General features: G+C 35.1%; 1 protein-coding gene across 13 annotated transcripts in view; it reads left to right on the top strand.

Moving 5' to 3' along the window:
- The window catches only part of CCDC91 (coiled-coil domain containing 91), a 438,752-nt gene extending 437,717 nt beyond the window's left edge, over window positions 1–1,035 (top strand). For all 13 annotated transcript variants that reach the window (XM_088798604.1, XM_088798607.1, XM_088798614.1 and 10 more), the window contains one exon: window positions 1–1,035. In XM_088798604.1, coding sequence (XP_088654730.1) covers window positions 1–111 — 111 coding nt within the window. In that variant the 3' untranslated portion in view covers window positions 112–1,035.
- The last annotated feature ends 16,346 nt before the right edge of the window (window positions 1,036–17,381 follow it).

The raw sequence follows: 17,381 nt of genomic DNA on the forward strand, positions 1-17,381 counted from the left end.
CTTGATCAAGTCATGCGCCAAAGAAGCCTGTCCAGTTTGGAACTGTTCCTCTCCTGTGCTCAGAAACAGTTAAGTGCTTTGATAGCTACAGAACCAGTTGACATTGAATAAAGAGAACATGACAAGCTAACCACACTTGGTAAATCATTAGAACTCTAAAATACATGCTGTGAATTATAAAGATGTTTTTTTCTTTCCAAACCTTAGAGAATCGGTTTCCCCCAAACAATATTTAGAACTATTAAGAGATCTAATTTATTTCTTTTTTTTTCTCCTTTACATTTACTATTATTTTGGTGGTGGTGGTGGTGGTAGTAATAGTAGCAGCAGCAGCAGCAACAGAAAGTATTATGTGACCCAAAAGCCTTTGAAAATTGCCACGTTACCAAAAGTTAATTAATTAAACGTCATAGCCTCTGTTGGCCTATTGTATTTGGCAAAAGTAGTAAATATCTTTACTTATTGCCTCACAGTGACTCTTAATAAGATTCTAAAATGTAATCATACATTTATTTGATTTTAAGATTAAAAAAAAGCATGGATTTCAACATCTCAATCTGATATTACCAAACTTCTTTTCTGTAGTAGGATCTATTTGTATTGGTAACAATTGAAAATACTAGCAATTATTATATTAATTCAACTTTGATCTGATGTTCCACTTAAAGGGTTATGTGTGTGATATATGCTTATCTCCTATTTTAGTTCTTCAAAGTCACTATGAATCAATAAAGTCATGTTTTAAATGAATCATACTGCAAACTTAATCTCTAGAAAGAGAATATAACATAACAATTTATACAAATTCTGGTTCAAATATCAGAGATATGAAATTCTTTCCCAGTACTTCGGAATGTACTTAATTCATGAACAGTGTGCTTCAATGGGAAATCATGAATTTTTTTAACATCAAAACTAAATGTCATTAAAATGTATCCAAACATTTTCGTCTTCTTTTCTGAAATGCTTCTACTTTCATTGGCTTTGTACTTTTCTGGGATTTCTCAGTGTAATAAAAAGAGTTCCAAAAACTTATTTGGTTATTATATTTCTTTTTTATCCTTTTTTAAAATTCTTCTTTTAAATCTTTTCTCTTACTCAAACTTATATATCCATGGATGATGATGTTTTTAATATATACCTACCCTGAATATTTACAATCCCATTTACTAAAAAGTCTATAAATGTGAATAACTAGTTTTCTCTTACAAATTTAAATAAGAAATTAAAGCAAGCAGGCCACTTACTTGAAATGCAGCATAGTAAAAATTGTAGGGCGCTTTTAATTCAGGAAAAAGCCAATAACACAATGTTATGGTCATATTTAAAACCACTTGGCTCTTTGTCACCAAATTTTAAATGATAGGATATTTTACAAGTTACTCAGGATTTATAGGATTTATATGAAAATGAATCATAGAAGTTCAGAAACCAATATCCAGAGAGACTCAGATCCAGAGATAGAACTATCAAGAGAATATAATAGTCGACACCTCTCTTTCATCTCCTAACACCACAGAAAGATTTGTTTCTTCTTCCATTTAGGGTTCCAACTTTGCTGTTGACGTAGACTAATTGTTGTCTGAAGTAATTTGGAACAAATTGATACTGATCAGTCTATGAGTATTGGCAGAACACCCACTATGCACAATAGGAAACTCTTGGATTGCTGTGGTGCTTTTTTTCCCACAGAGCTGCCCTTAAAGATAACTGAGAATAATCCTCTGGGTTTGGAATTCATTATTTGAATAAATTAATCATTCCAAACTGAATTAGCTAGTACGTTTCAATGATGTTCAAGTTATAGATTTCCACATTCAGAACTATATTCTGTTTTTGCTCTGGTTGTCAAAGAGACATTGACAATCTAAGGTAGTATTCACTAAGAGAATTAGATGATTAAGTATTGTTTTTCTCTGAAAGGTGAGCCCAAATTCTGAAAGAGAAGTAGTCAAATGTTTTGTATCTAAAACTTTCTTTGCCTATTGTATGATTTCCTTTAGTGTTTGTCCCTGAAATGTGAGTCCAAAGTCTCAAAGAGAAGTAGTCAGATGTTTTGTATCTAAAACTTTCTTTGCCTATTGTATGATTTCCTTAATCCTATTTATGTAGCATTTCATACCTTTATGTTTACGTGAATAAGGCACCATCTTGAAAGGTTGAGCGTAAGAGAGCCATTAGATTTTTTGAAGGCTATAGCCACTATCAAACTGTAACTCCATTTTTAGTAGCATGCTTGAGGGTTCATTAATAGAAAAGTTCTTTCCCCCACCAAAAAAAATGAGTATCTGCTTTGTGTCAAGTATTTTCACGTATCTCAATAACCTTGTGAGGGAGATGATATATTCATGATTATTAGTGCAGAGACTTAAATGTTTACTTGCCTATGGTGACGGGATGGACTTGGAATTCAACCCCTGAGCTTTCAACATGCAGTTTTACTCCTTCTAGTACTATGGAGATACCTGATATTCTCTCCATGAGAAAATATCTGGAAGTTTCTATCCCCTGTAGCCTTATCATATTAAGAAGACTAATCCCCCTTTGTAAACCTAGTTGGAATTCTAGCTGTGCCACATTCTAATTGTGAAATGTTGGACAACTTGCCTAACCAATTTGATCTCAGTTTTCTCATTTGTGAGGTAGCAATAGTGATTTTAAAGGCTTTTTGTGAAAATTAAATTAAGCCTATAAAATACTTCACATAGTACACCTGGCTGTTGTGGCCACAGGTTCACAGTAATTCCTCTTTCTCTGAGAATTGCCCAGAAAATACAGGTGTGGTTGCCCACAAACAACTGGCTACACAATATAATTCTGCCTCTCTGACCTTGATTGACTAATCAACAGATGAAGATCTGACCCTAGCTGCACCTCCTGTCATATGGTGGTGACACACTTCAATTACTTTCCCCTAGGGACGCAGACATGAACTCTACTTCCAAGGCCAGAAGTCTCTTGATCCGTGTTTTTCCTGAATCTTGGATACTGTGAGATACCCAAATATTCTTCTAATATGCCAGCGCCACTCAGTTTTTCCCCTTAAGCTAGCCAGAGCCACTTTCTATTACGTGTAACCAAAAAAATATTAACCAGGGCAATCCAGCACAAAGCCCGGCACATAATCCCTGGATACTCTGGCACTTGTAACTTCATTTCCTCCACCATACTTATCCACATCAAAAATGGGAACACTCGGATTTATTTTAAGGAATGTTAAAAATATAACTGAACCAAAGCCCCTATTGTCTAACAAAGCCAAGTAAATCACAGATACCTAAAACTATGAACAAACAGTGCCCTATTTAGAAGTTCTCTGTCACTCAGAATCTGGAGTAGAGGTTTAAACTCAGCTTTGCTAAATGCTGACTCATATTCCAATTCAAAGGAGTCTTGCTCAAGATTACTTTGAAATCAAAACCAGAACGAGGTCCCTATGGTTGATGTTATTCCGCACTGAATGGACTATCTATAATTATAAGTTGTTTTTTGTGGGACAGTTAAACTGAGTGGTGTCAAAGAATGCTATCTACGCTTTACATAACAATAGAAACAAAAGAATTATTCATTCACTGAATTAAAGGTAGTCTTTGCATAATAAATCCTTAATAAGAAAAAAAAAAAAAAAAAGCCAGCCATATATAAGAATTTAAAAAAACATTTATAAGACTCCAAGAGAAAAAGAGAGTTGGATCAAAGCACTTAGCCCTTAGTCTTCTGTTTACATATCAGTTAAACTCTCCTGTTTCCAAAGACTTCACTAAAGAAGCAGAAAACCGATGCGTTCTGAATCCACGGGTCATTTAATTATAGGCATCACCATGCAGCATCATAGTAAGTGGGCAGAAACAATATATGAGAACTCACAGCTACGACTGCCAGAATGTTTTTCAGCCAGCCAAAACAAAAACTGTTCCCTTTACTTAATTGAAAAATAAACACATTTTCATGCACCCCAGCTGCCGTAATGCAGGGGCTACTTGGGCATCAATTAACAGTATATGTAAATAGAAGGTAAAGAACAAGTAAAAATTTTCTTTGGGGTGAAAATTTTCTTTGCTCTCATCTAGTTTCCTGTTTTCTTTTTCCCTGAAGCATCCATTCTCAACAAGCTAATTCCTTTATATTCCGCCTCCACCCACCCCAGCCATCACATTCTGGATTTTTCCAATGGAGTACTTATAGAATTCAATAATATTTTGTGTTGTCATTTATAATTAATAATTTGTGTTCTTATTTGTTTATATCTATCTTCTCCTGAAGGAAGAGCCCACATCTCTTCTGTTTATTGTTTATCGAAGGCATCTCATAGCCTGTGGTGTACACTTAGTACATACTAAGTGTGAGTTCGTACACAATTGAATCAATCATTGCACCTGTAATATAATAAATCACCTAATCGTGAGCTAATAGATTCTGAATGCTAATGTAAAGGATGAGCTAAAACTGCTGTGTTTCTAAATGAGTTCCTATCAGAACTCATTTAAACGGTATTCTCATAAAAGAACTCTCATAAGAGAGTAACCAGCTTTCTATGAATCAATAAAATTTATGAACATTCTAAAATGAATTCGGCATTTCTGAATGCTACTAGAATGACTAAATCATTAAATCATAGCTACTAGAATGCTACTAAATTGATGGAAATATGCTACCCAAATTTAGAAGATCTTCTAAGGGTACAAGTATGGAAGAACATACGGAAAATTATATGGGAAATAATTTTTATGGTGCCAAGAGATGCTTGACTATAGAGTAAGAAACAGCCTTCCATTGAGTGGGCTGTAGGGTATTAGAATCACTGATCCTGGCTCCTCAGGTTTTAGTTACAACAAGGAGTGAGGACAAAAGCTTGGAGAAGAGACTGTAGGCATTGGATTTTGTGATCAAGAGTAGGAGATTCAAGGGCCCCAGTAGAAGTTGTGGGTGAGGAGAGGAGAGGTGCCGGGGAGTGGGTCAGATCAGGGAACCTCCAGAGCAATGTAGTGGAAGAGTCCTGGTGATAAAGGATGCCCAAGAATATCTGATAGTCTTTTTGAATGTACCTCTGACTCCCAACTGTGGTATAAACTGGTCTTGTATTTTTTTTGAAATACACACAGAAATGAAGAAACACACGCATTCAAAGGTAGGAAAACTTGACTCAATCCTGGCAAATATTTAGTTCTCTGAAGTCTGGGAGCTGATTACAAAAGGAAAAATTGAAGCCACAGAATGTACAAATCACTGACTTCAACATAGCTCTGATACTGAAACAGATTGTAGAAAATTGCTTGTGGCCAGATATATACATAATGAATTTTGACCTCTTGTTCTTTTGTGTAGGTATTCTTTCCTGAAAATATTAGTAACCACTGGATACCGTGGAAACCACTACCTTTTATGAAACATTTCTTCTCTGTAATGCTTTCCATAACAGCCAAAGATGTAAATGTTTACTTTAAACTATAGAAATTTTAACCTGATTCAATTAGTAAAAATTGTAGTTATTGTCTCAGTGAATTATTTATTCTTTAAATTTCATTCTACGCTATAATTTACAGGCAAACCAATATGTTTTTATGTTCATGGCCTTTTAAATAGCTAAACAATATGTTTTCTTATAATATCCTCCTTTTTTCTCATAAAGCAGGGAAAAGACTTTTATACTTTGTATCAAATCAAAACTGGCATTTGGTAGCAGTTACATAAAATGAGGTAAACTAGGTAGAGATATCAAATCATTTTTTTTAGAAAATTCTGGTCTTTAGGTTCCAAGAAATCCAGGTAAATAACCAGCTACAATTATGGAAGAGTCAGATGTGTTCACTTTTATATGAATACAATTCTTTCAAAGTGTCACAGGAATTCTACCTTGGTTACACTGGCAGTTTTCCACATGAAGAATTCTTGTGTTCAGAAATGTGTTTTACCTCTCTTCTTATTTGAGATGCATATTCTCTATTACACATATTAAGTAGTTTACTAGGGAAGCCTAAAAATTCTATATAACTAATAATGCAGTGTTACATACACCTTAACCTTAAATGTGGCTGGGCCAATGCCATCCTTTTTTAATTCTCTCTATGATTTCATCTGATTCCATGGCTTTGTATACTCCCTGCCATATTTGTAGCTCTAGCCCAGTTCTCTTGTTGTAAGTCCAGAGTCCTACATTCAGCTGCCTACTTCATATTTCCACTTAGATGTGGTGCTTAACATAACAAAAAACACTCTTCCTCACCATGCCACCTCTGCCACCCAGAGGTCTTTCCTGTCTTTTTGAGCATTCCCCATCTCAATGAATGTCAGTATCACCCCTCTTTATTTCTTTTTGTCCCCCCCATTCCTTACTTCAAATTCAGTCCCATCAGCTTTACTCCAATATTTGTCCTGAATCCATCTTCCTTTTTCCATTTATTCTCGCTACTACCTGCCTAACCAAAGCCTTTACCATCTCTTGCCTACACTTTTGAAATTGTCTCCTAAGTGAGACCTTGCTTCTATTTTTCCTTCTAAACAATTAGTTCTCTACATGACAGCTAATGATCTCCTAAGACCTAAATTTAATGAACCAACTAATGTCTGGAAAAATGCACTCATAATTTCACTTTGGATGCTAAGAACATATACAGTGTGGTAGGAATAGGTTCAAGTTATCAGCGATGGTGGTTTCTGTCATTGTGGCAGAGAGGCTAACAGAATCAAGTGCAGATGGTAAAAGTATGACCGGGTTAAAGAAAAGGAGACAGTTGGGAAATGAATGGCTAAGAGACCTGCAACTCTCCAGTGGTTATGTACATAACCTTTTGGGAGCCAGCTGGTTCCCTTTTTACCCCCTTCTGTATGGCTTAAAGGTTGACCTGCTTGATTCTTGTGCTTTTCAAAACAGAGTGCCTCCTAAATATCCATAATCTCTTAGAAAATCCTTTCAAGACTGGTTAGACATTTTTTTAAATGGTGGTGGGAAAAGTGGAAATACAAAAGTTACCCCCTTTTTTCCCCAGCCATTGAGCGAATTGTGAAACTTTTCATACAGAATTGTACATACCACAAAAGAATAGCAGCTTCAGGCTATTCTGAGCATTTTCTGAATTAGAGAGTAGAATAAACAGACCTAAGTACAGGTAATAAAGGTAATAGCCCTGGCTTAGATCAGGAAGGACCTACATTTGCTCACCCTTCATTAGCCACCTTCTAGGGAGGAGAGACAGGGCTTCTCAGTCCTCATAAAAATTTACTCTATCTCTTTTTGCCATGTGGCACCACCAATCCTGCCATTACAGTGAATACTGACAAATAATAAGGTAGGATGCATAAATAAGATGGGGGTGGGATTGTGAGGGAAGGGAAATAGCAAAATCCAGGAGATTCTAAACAGGAGCAGTAGGAAAGAAAGGGGCCATCTCATTGCCTATCACCTGGCTTAGGTAACAGTTCCAGCCTGTCGTTTTCTGAAAAGCTGTTCTAATTATTATATATTCGATTGACTAATAGAAATACTTGAGAGGTGGAATGTGTCAGGGATGCTTGGGCAGTAAGCTTGCTTCAACAAGCTAGATCACTGTCAGATGGCCATTGGAACATGGGGACCACATGGGACCATGAGGTTGGAACAATTCCATTCCCATGAAATAATTTAAGCCCTAAAAGAGGAGTAGGAATAAAGGCATGAAATGGTCTTCAGGCTTACATTGTGTGTTATAAGTGTTATTGCATATTTCTTTCTCTTAAAGAATAAAAGACACCTGGAACTAAAATAATAATAATAATAAGGTTCTAATATTCATTTAAAAAAAGAATAAGAGAAAATAAGAGAAAGCCTGTATCTCTGGTAAGGACGCTCAGTGAGAAATACAAATTGTAATTGGATACCTTTACTGTCAATCATTTAGCAGTACTTACTGATAGAACTTTCAGAGATGATGGAAACTTTGTATGTAAACATCATCTTATATGGTGGCCATTAGCTATCTGTGACTATCGAACACTTGAAATGTGGCTAATGTGACTGAAGAAACTAAACTTTATTTGATTTTGATTCATTAAAATTTATATAGCCACTAGTAGCTTCTATATTGGAGAGAGTGAATTAAAAATTCCCTTGCCCTTGGGAGAAGCTGTGACAAGGTTATTTCCTCTGATCTTTAACAAATTTGTTTCCTTCTACTCTTCCTAAGATTGATGTGGCGAGTCGGCACATCACAGTACAAATGCACATGAAACACTTTAAGGAAACGTACCTCACCAGCAGAAGGCTAAGGAACCAGTGCTATAGATACATTATTTAATTTTATCATAAGAGTAAAAGAGACCATACTGATAAACCCATCTGACTAATGTATGACTTTTGGAGCTAGGCAATTTTCTAGTTTAGTGCCTTCAACAAGAAAGGATTTTTCTGATCTTTAGCCAAAGTTATCCTGAAAATCATGATCATGGACACATTTCCTAAATTTGATGAAATGCTATTGATTTAGTGTTGGTTTGCTCTTGAGATTTACCTAGAGAATCAATATGACAAATTTTTTAAATGAAGCAGAAATTGAATAAGCTCATGAATTCAGAATACCTCAAATTGTTCATTATTCAGAAATTGAATAACGATTTAGACTTCTAAAATGGATTTTTGATTAATGAAAAGTATAATCTAATTAGTTATGAGTCTTCAGAAATATTTTACTTTACACCTCTTCTCCCAAAATTGAATTTGGTGAGAAGTAGCTTTTCATTTAAAAAAAGTTTATTGAGCTCCTATTGTGTCATGCATTGTGCTCGACATATTACAACTAGTTAATACTTTCAGTGGTTCTTCGAAAGAAGAAGAAACTAAGGCTTAGAGAGGTTCAATAACTCACTGGGTGATCACTGGCCTTAAGGTGTAAAGCTGGGTACCCAACCCAGGTCTTCCTGATGCCAAAACCCATACTTTCAGAAGAGGAAGTGTTCCCATTTCAGCTCCGGTCACCTATTTTATTTCATCTAGCCACTCATTCTGTTGAGACTCTTGTTTGTAATATATCTCCCAGCAAAAGATGCTCATGATCGTTCTCAGTACAAACTCCAGGCACAGCCTCGTGGCAACTAGATTAGACTGAGTGGTGTATCATGGCAGCCTGCACTAAAGCCTGTGGTTTATTGGACTATTAAGGTTTATGCTGATGGGGCAAAGTTGTGGGAACATCATTTCTCTTTTGAGCCAAATTCCATTTAATTGCTATTGTTTACCTGGTGAGAAAAAAGTTATGTTTCACAGCTCAAGCAAATCAAACTGCTTAATACTGCTGTTTAATCTGCAGTTATATTAGCTAAATGTTAAGAAAGCCTGACTGAAATATAAAGTCGAGACATCAACTACTACAATATTAGCTAATATAATGTAGCAATAAAACTTCTTCCAGAAGACTGATCTCCCAAGCCCTAATCAGTTCTTGAGGGAAATCAGTCCAAATCAATAACTTGATAGTGTAATGAGCATTATAACCTTATATTTTTAGAGGAGAAAATGGAAATGGCTGAATAAAATAATTTAATTCTGTTTTACATCTTAGTCATAGAGCACAAAACAGAGCCAAGAACCACTAGCTCTTTTTCTCAAATTTTACCTATTAATTGAAATTGATACAGGCCACCAGTGAGATTAACATCAGAAATTACATCACATACTAAGCAATTTGGAAATACATGATATTGTTCCCATTGCAAAAATTTACTCAGAGTAGGTATGTGTTTTTCCCTTTCATAATTTATGACAGTTTATACAGGATGGAGCCAGGTTGTCTGGGTTCAAGTCCCATGTCATTTTCCAGCCTAGTACTTAACCTTTCCCTGCCTCAGTTTCCTTAGTATTAGAAAGACAGTAAAACTCACATCATAAGGTTGTTAGCCGGTTAATACATGTTAAGCCATTAAAACAATGTCTGGCCCATAGTTAAGAGTTTATGTTCTGTATTCATAAAGAAAAATAAATTGCTATTTACATCTTTATTTTCAAATGTTTCATCATCATTGTTTTTGTAAATATCATTAGTATTGATAAAATATTTTTTGGCTTTTAAAAATACTTTTTTATATTGATTCATAGTTTTTCTCTTCTGTTAAACCATAATTTATTTGAAAAGCATTTATGATCTGCCATTTTTCAATCAGATGTCCCATTAGTTTCTAAGTAGAAAGCTAAGAATTCTATAAAACATCTTTGGAGAGGCTACCTAATCACGCTTTACAAAATGACTTTTTTTTTTCAGTGCCAGCAAATATTTTGATGATTCTAAAATGTTCTTTCCTTCAACTGTTACTTAAAATTTCTTAAACCATAAGCATCTGACAGCCACACAAACTCCGTATTGCACTGTTGTGATTGTCTCAGGTATGTTTACCTTCAACACTTAGGCCCTTAATCTCTTCCTCCTCCGACCCGCCTCCCCCCGTCGGCTCCATTCCCGTCTGTGTGAAGAGTGGTGACATGCTAATCTGAACTAGACCACAGTCATATGAAGTCAGATGGAAGACTTGGCCTTGTATCAAACCTAAAGCAGTGGGGAAGGGTGGAAACTGCTGTCTTGTAAATAGCGAGCCACCCAGGGAGTAGGCCTGAAAACATGTAAATAACACTGTGTCCCATATGCTTTATTTCTCAATTTTGTCATGCTACCTTTGCCAGCTAGTTTAACAGAGTATGATTTGCTATGTTATTTTATTGAACATTTTTTGACAATTTGAGTACAGTTCTGAATGTAATATTAAATCCACTTCTGGCTCAGCAGATTGCAAAATTGCACGCTCTGTCTACACATCAAATCCTAGGTCTGGAGGGGAATTTAGACTTTACCTAGTCTAGTACATCCAGAAAGTAATGCGTTTGAGCTTTCCCATAGCAGATGGGATTTCAAACTATCCTAAATTGCATCCAAACAAGTAGATTAATTATATGATTAAGGACTCTTTCACACAAAAATTAAAATTAAGCTTGGCATCCATTTCTTATAAATTCATACAGTGTTTTCTTCTTGTTCAAGGATCTCTAGCCAACTCCAATGGCTGGACCAATAAGTTTAATCACACCTCTGCGACTGAAAAGGAAACTAAATATCATAAATTATGTTAACAATTTAGTTGTAAATTCTTGGTGTCAGCTTTATGTCAGGTTTGGGATTCGTCAATTTTTAAATCCATTTGAAATCCAGTGCTGAAAAAGTCCCCAAGAAAAGCTATTGTAAAGAACTCTCAGAGAATCAATTCAATTCTAGCAACTCTTTTATAGAGAGTTTGGAATGACCAGAAACTACACTGGCACAATATTTCAAGCTTTAGCCTAGCATGAATTTAAATTATAATGACATTATATTTTTTCTTAGAATTCCCTAAGGAAAAAAATGTATATAGTCAAAGGAAGGAAAAATTCCTTTAATCAAACTCCCAATGATTGAATACCATATATGTATTGACAGCATGAAAATTTGCCTCAGAACAATGCATTTTAATCAGTTTCCCATTGGGCCTTCTATCATCACAGTTTCTATTATTATTTAAAATTGTTTATGCAGCTATACATTGACAAAAAAAAGATAGATTGCTTTAAAATATTAGATGCATTGCATTTGAAAGTTATTTTAAAATACATTCACATTGATTTTAAAGTTAACTTTAATTAGATTTTTAAAAATGTATTCAAATTGTGGAATTCATAATCAGCATCTAAGATCTGTTCATTTTATTTATAATTAAGTACTTCCTTCATCAATTTATTTTTCATGATTTCTCCCTCTTAAAAGGAGCTTATTACTCTGTTATACATTTCCTTGCAAACCATTTAAACTATGGTAGAGATTTCTGGATGTATCCTATCCGGTTCTCTGTTTCTGCGTCGCAGGATGGATTATATTTCCCTAGGCCATGGCAGTTACATGTATCACTGCAACTAGTGGGCTGTAATCAGTGATGTTTATCGCTCTGAGCCAAATATTTAATTACTGCTGCCAGACCCACCAGCCTAAACTCTCTCCCCTGCTAAGTGATAGTGGAAGAGTCCTTGTGTCGAGAAGGTGGAGACACAAGATCAGAACAGCCTATGTCACTCAGTTGCCAAAGGACCGTTGGCTTGGTGGAGGATCTCATATATATACAAATGGTTTTAGTTGAGTGAGAAATAAACCTTTTTTGTGTGTAAGTCACTTGAGATCTGGGAGTTTTTTATTATTGTAACATAATCTAATTTATCTTAGTATAACTCGACAAGGTAAAACAAAACTCAAGAGAGAATGTTGGCCTGTTTGCATTATGACTTCCTTGAGAATCTCACTGAGACCTACCTAGATCTATTGTTCCAAAGATCATATCACCAACAATGAATATTGTTTAGTGTCTAATATTTGTAGACACTATACAAGATACCTCGGATACAAGATGATGAGGATACAATCTTTTGCCTTCAGATTACTATAAAAGACTTCCCAGGGTTTCATTGAACCATGAAATGTTGGGACATTTTACTGAAAACTTTTTCTTTACCAAATTTTCTTAATCTGAAAATGGCATGTGCGTCCGCAGACACACACACACACACACACACACACACACACACACACACACATTGTGTGTATATGTTCTGCATTCATTCACTCTGTATGAATAACTATATGTATAATATATAAAATACATACATGTATACACACACACACACACACATTGTGTGTATATGTTCTGCATTCATTCACTCTGTATGAATAACTATATGTATAATATATAAAATACATACATGTATACACACACACACACACACACAGAGGGTGCCAAAAAATGTATACACATTTTAAGACAGGAAACAACTGTATTAAAATTGTAATACTCACTATATACTGAAAACAAAAGATGAATACAAGGTACGTTTGACTTCTGCAATTACAAGAGGTGCTCAAAGTGGTTACCATCAGCGTCCAGACACTTGATTACAGCGAACTACTGCTTGAGCATCGTTGATGTGAGGCCTTCCAGATCTTCCCTTGTGCACAACATACACAATACCATGTGTCTCAAGCTTATCATGAATGTGTGCAATTGTCAGGCGTGTTTTGGAGGTCCTGTTGCACACTCACGCCTCCATTGTCATTGTACTTCCACAACATTCTCGAATTTCAAATACCACTAAAAAATGGTCTTGCACTCCTCGAACAACAACTGCGCTTCCGCCATTTTGTTTGACTGCTTGTCACGTGGTAATGCTAACATTCATTTGAGTAACGCCATCTTTTAAGCAAACATCATACTACACATTGCTACTGTAATTCAATTCAACATTGAAAAGTAATACATAAATAATATCTCTTAAAATGTGTATACATTTTTGGCACCCCCAGTGTGTGTGTGTGTGTGTTTTAATGGGTGGAGGAGAGAGAGAAAAATACAAGGCACTGCATTCTACAGCTGGTCTTTCACTAAATTCCAAAATACAGCGTAAAATTGTAATTAGTATAGTTGTAGTCTACTAGACACTACCTTAAAGAGAATAAGAAATGACTCCCAGATAATAGGAAAATCACATAATACACTTCCAGCCAGTCTGTAATGGGTAATTTTCTTTCTTTCTTTCTTTCTTTTTTTTTTTTTTTTTTGCAGAATGGGTCAGAGTTATCTGAAATTAATTAGTACAATATGAAAAAAAAATTTTTTGCCATTATATTCTATTTACACTTAGTAGCAGTTCTTTCTACTAAATTAAATGCAGATTTTATTGAATTGCTGTTAATGCCAGATAACTTATTCAGTCACATAGTTGTTTCATGGTTGCACCTTACCCTGCCTCTGGGCTAGGTGTGCCACTGAGTGCTGACAAACACACCCTTCATACTTTACGTGGGTGGAAACACTATATGTGGGAAAGGAATGTATGGAAAATCTGGCCTCAACTTTGTTTCATTTAGTTGAGTAATCTAGTTCTTGAAATTATCGATGCTAAAGAGGTAATTATTGTTTCTATCCTACTTTTCATGACTACGTTTTTTTCTTTGCATGTGTTTCATTCCTACAATCCCTCCTTGAGGTGGCTAGTGGTATTATCATGTTACATATTAGGAAAATAAGACCAACTTCTCTAAGACACACAGGTATCAAGTGAACAAACTAACATCCAAACTCAAGTTTGTGCTGTGATGACATATGTCACCACATTTTTTAATATAAAACATCCTTTGGCTAATATTTCTCTTTATAAAATATTCCTTTTTAAACCACAAGGATTCAAAACTCCAGATTACTCTTGGCCTTGCCAAAATCATTACTAATCATATTTCTGGAGGGGTAGCCTGTGGGCCACCTGTCAGAATCACCACTTGTCAGAATCACCATCTGTCAGAATCACCATCAAAATCGCAGATTTCTGGTGTCCTACCCATTTCCAGATCAGAATCTTCTGAAGAAGGCTTCAGAAATTTCCATTTTACAGTAAAGTTTGAGAACTTCTGCTGAAACATAATTATAATCATTATACCTGGGGGTTGGGGGAATATCTCTAAATTATCGTAGAGGGGACTGTGACTTTATCAGTGGAATACTGCTATAAGCCCCCCTTATGTTTGACCTTTCACTTATATCAAGAATCTGAACAGTCAATAAAGTTTAGCTAATAGGAGTCAAGGAGATACAATGGTAACCAAAGAGCAAATGAGAGGAATACCTTTTTCCTTAGTTTGAAGTGTAAAGAAACACTGAACATAAATATACTAATGGACGAATTTAAAAATACAACAGTGAAGGCTGGCTCTAGGAAATATTAAAAAAAACAAAATTTGTAAATTAGGAGACTTATGCTAATGAAGAATTTCAATATAAAAATAGAAATGAAGCAGGTGGCTGGTGGAGAAGTTAGGCAGGAGGCCATCTATCACTATGTAGAGAGAAGAGAAACAGAGGCAAGAAGAGGGGCGTGGACAGCAACATTTGAAGACAAAACATAACCTTAACAAGCATTCTTTTAACCCAAGGTTAAGTGGTAGTATCCTGTTTTGCAGTTTCAAAATTTGAGTCACAGAGAAGTTCCATGAATTGCCAAAGGTCAATCGGTTAGTCAATAGCAGACCCGACCATACACCAGTCACTCCAAACCCACTGCTTTTTCCACCTAATTATATTGCATTTTCTTTTGTTTTAAGCCTTCCAACTAGTTTTCCGTCCATCTGAGGATATCATATCTGTCCGAGTCAATTTTAATTAATGTAGCAGGGCCTTGGGTAACCACATTAGTATTTTTGAGCCTTACTTATAATTTTTTTCCCCTTTATGATAATTACAAACTGCTGTGTCTTAATTACAGTGACTTTTAGGATGCTCCAGATTTCTTCCAAACAGTTGGCTTTTGTATTTTCTTTCTCTACCTTTTCATTAAGAATTCTAAATTCTTCTACACCCCAGTGGAATTTTTTCTTAAGAAACACTAGCTGATACAGTCCATCTGAATAGCATAACAAGCACAGAAATAGGTTCTACTGAATGTTAGGTGTGAATGCTTTCAGGTAGCTCTTCTTGGTTGAAAATAGTATAAAACAATATTCTTTCCAAACCATTTGGAGGCAATTTACAGGCAAAAATTGTGGTCTACATAAAAGTTGTAATTCTGATTTCCATGTGTCATCTTCATGTTGCACAACTCTGTAAATTATTTATAGAAACAGAAATTAGAAAAAGGAAGTAGCTCTGCAATATGCTGTGATTAAGGAATCATAGAGCATCCCATACTTGGCTGATGGTCAGTATCTATGTTTGTTCATTTTAAAATGTGCAGATGTAATAGAATGGCGCTTTCTGTAATGTATAAAGAAAGTAGAAAATTGAATTATTAAGGCAGCTGTGCCTGTTCCATAAATAACCCAAGGGTGAGGTTAAGAGTCACCTCCTTTTGATATATTTGGAAGAGAAAAGAGATGACTTAAGTTTATATTTGTTTCTGAATTATCACTGATTGTGACTCACATGAGACTTCCCTCTCCTCCTCGGTGTGTCACCACCACCTCTTCAAAGGGTTCCATAGAACAGACACGGTCAAAAGGGTAAAAAGGGTAGTGGTTGAACATAGGATGGACCTCACATCTACTGATAGTTTTCTCATTTCTGTATTTTTTTTAAAAAGCCACTTTATAGAGGTATGATTGACATGTCAAAAGCTGTACATATTTAATGTATACAATTTGATGAGTTCGGGGATAAATATACATACCCGTGAAATAATCACCGCTATCAAGGCTATCGCCTCCCAAAGTTTACTCCCACTCCCTTTATAATAATAATAGTAATATATTATTATTTGCATTCATTATATTATAATAATATATTCATACAAATATAATAATCAATATAGATAATATGATTATATTGTTTATTATATTATGAATACTACTGTTATAATTTCATGGTAAGAACAGTTAGCACAAGATCTACACTCATAGAAAATTTTAAGTATACAATACAGTATTAGTAGCTATAGGCACTATGCTGTATAATAGATCTCCAGAACTTATTCATCAGCATAAGTGAAACTTTACCCTCTGACTACCACATTCTATATCACCATCTCCCTAACCCCCAGCCATCACCATTATGCTCTCTGCTTCTATGAGTTTGACTATTTTAGTTTCCACATATAAGTGAGATTTTACAGTAATTGTTTTTCTGTATCTGGCTTATTTCACGTAGCATAAAGTCCTCCATATATATTACAGTTTTCTTTATCCATCATCTGTCAATGGACACTTAGGTTGTTTTCATATCTTGGCTATTGTGAATAATGCTGCAAAGAACATGGGGGTATGAGTGTCTCTTTGAGATCCTGATTCCAATTCCTTTGGATAAATGCCCAGAAGTAGGATTTCTGGATTATCATATGGTAGTTCTATTTTTAATTTTTGTGTCATTTCTGTCTTTACTGTTAACGCATAAAGTTATAGATATGTAGACAGCTATTCTTAAGCACTAAAGGAAACAAAAGAGAATTGTGGTGTGTGATGGGAAAAAATGTAACCATCTACTTAATATTTCTATAGTAAAAAAAAAAAAAATCAAAAAAATTAATTCTTCACAGGCAGTATAGTATAGCCACGTCATTTCTTGTGTCCAGTTCTACTTTTCTCTCCAAGTTATAATGCCCTTCTTTATTCCTCTACTCTTTCAAATCAGCACCTACTTTTTGGGAAAGTTCACTCATTATCCACAGGGAGTATCACCCCAGAACTCATCTGCCCAGTATCACATTTCCCAAAGTCCAAGCTTATTCTTGTAACTAAGAATAAGAGAGTAAACACAACTTGTTACATTTGTAAGGTTCAGTGTAAGCAGGGCTTAAAAGGAAATTCATAGCATTTAATTCATACATTTAAAAAAAAGAAAGATATAGAATTAATAATCTAAGTTGCACC

This window comes from Rhinolophus sinicus, chromosome 1 (assembly GCF_057876585.1).
Source record: "Rhinolophus sinicus isolate RSI-liver-muscle chromosome 1, RSI-T2T, whole genome shotgun sequence".
NCBI classification, from domain to species: Eukaryota; Metazoa; Chordata; class Mammalia; order Chiroptera; family Rhinolophidae; genus Rhinolophus; species Rhinolophus sinicus.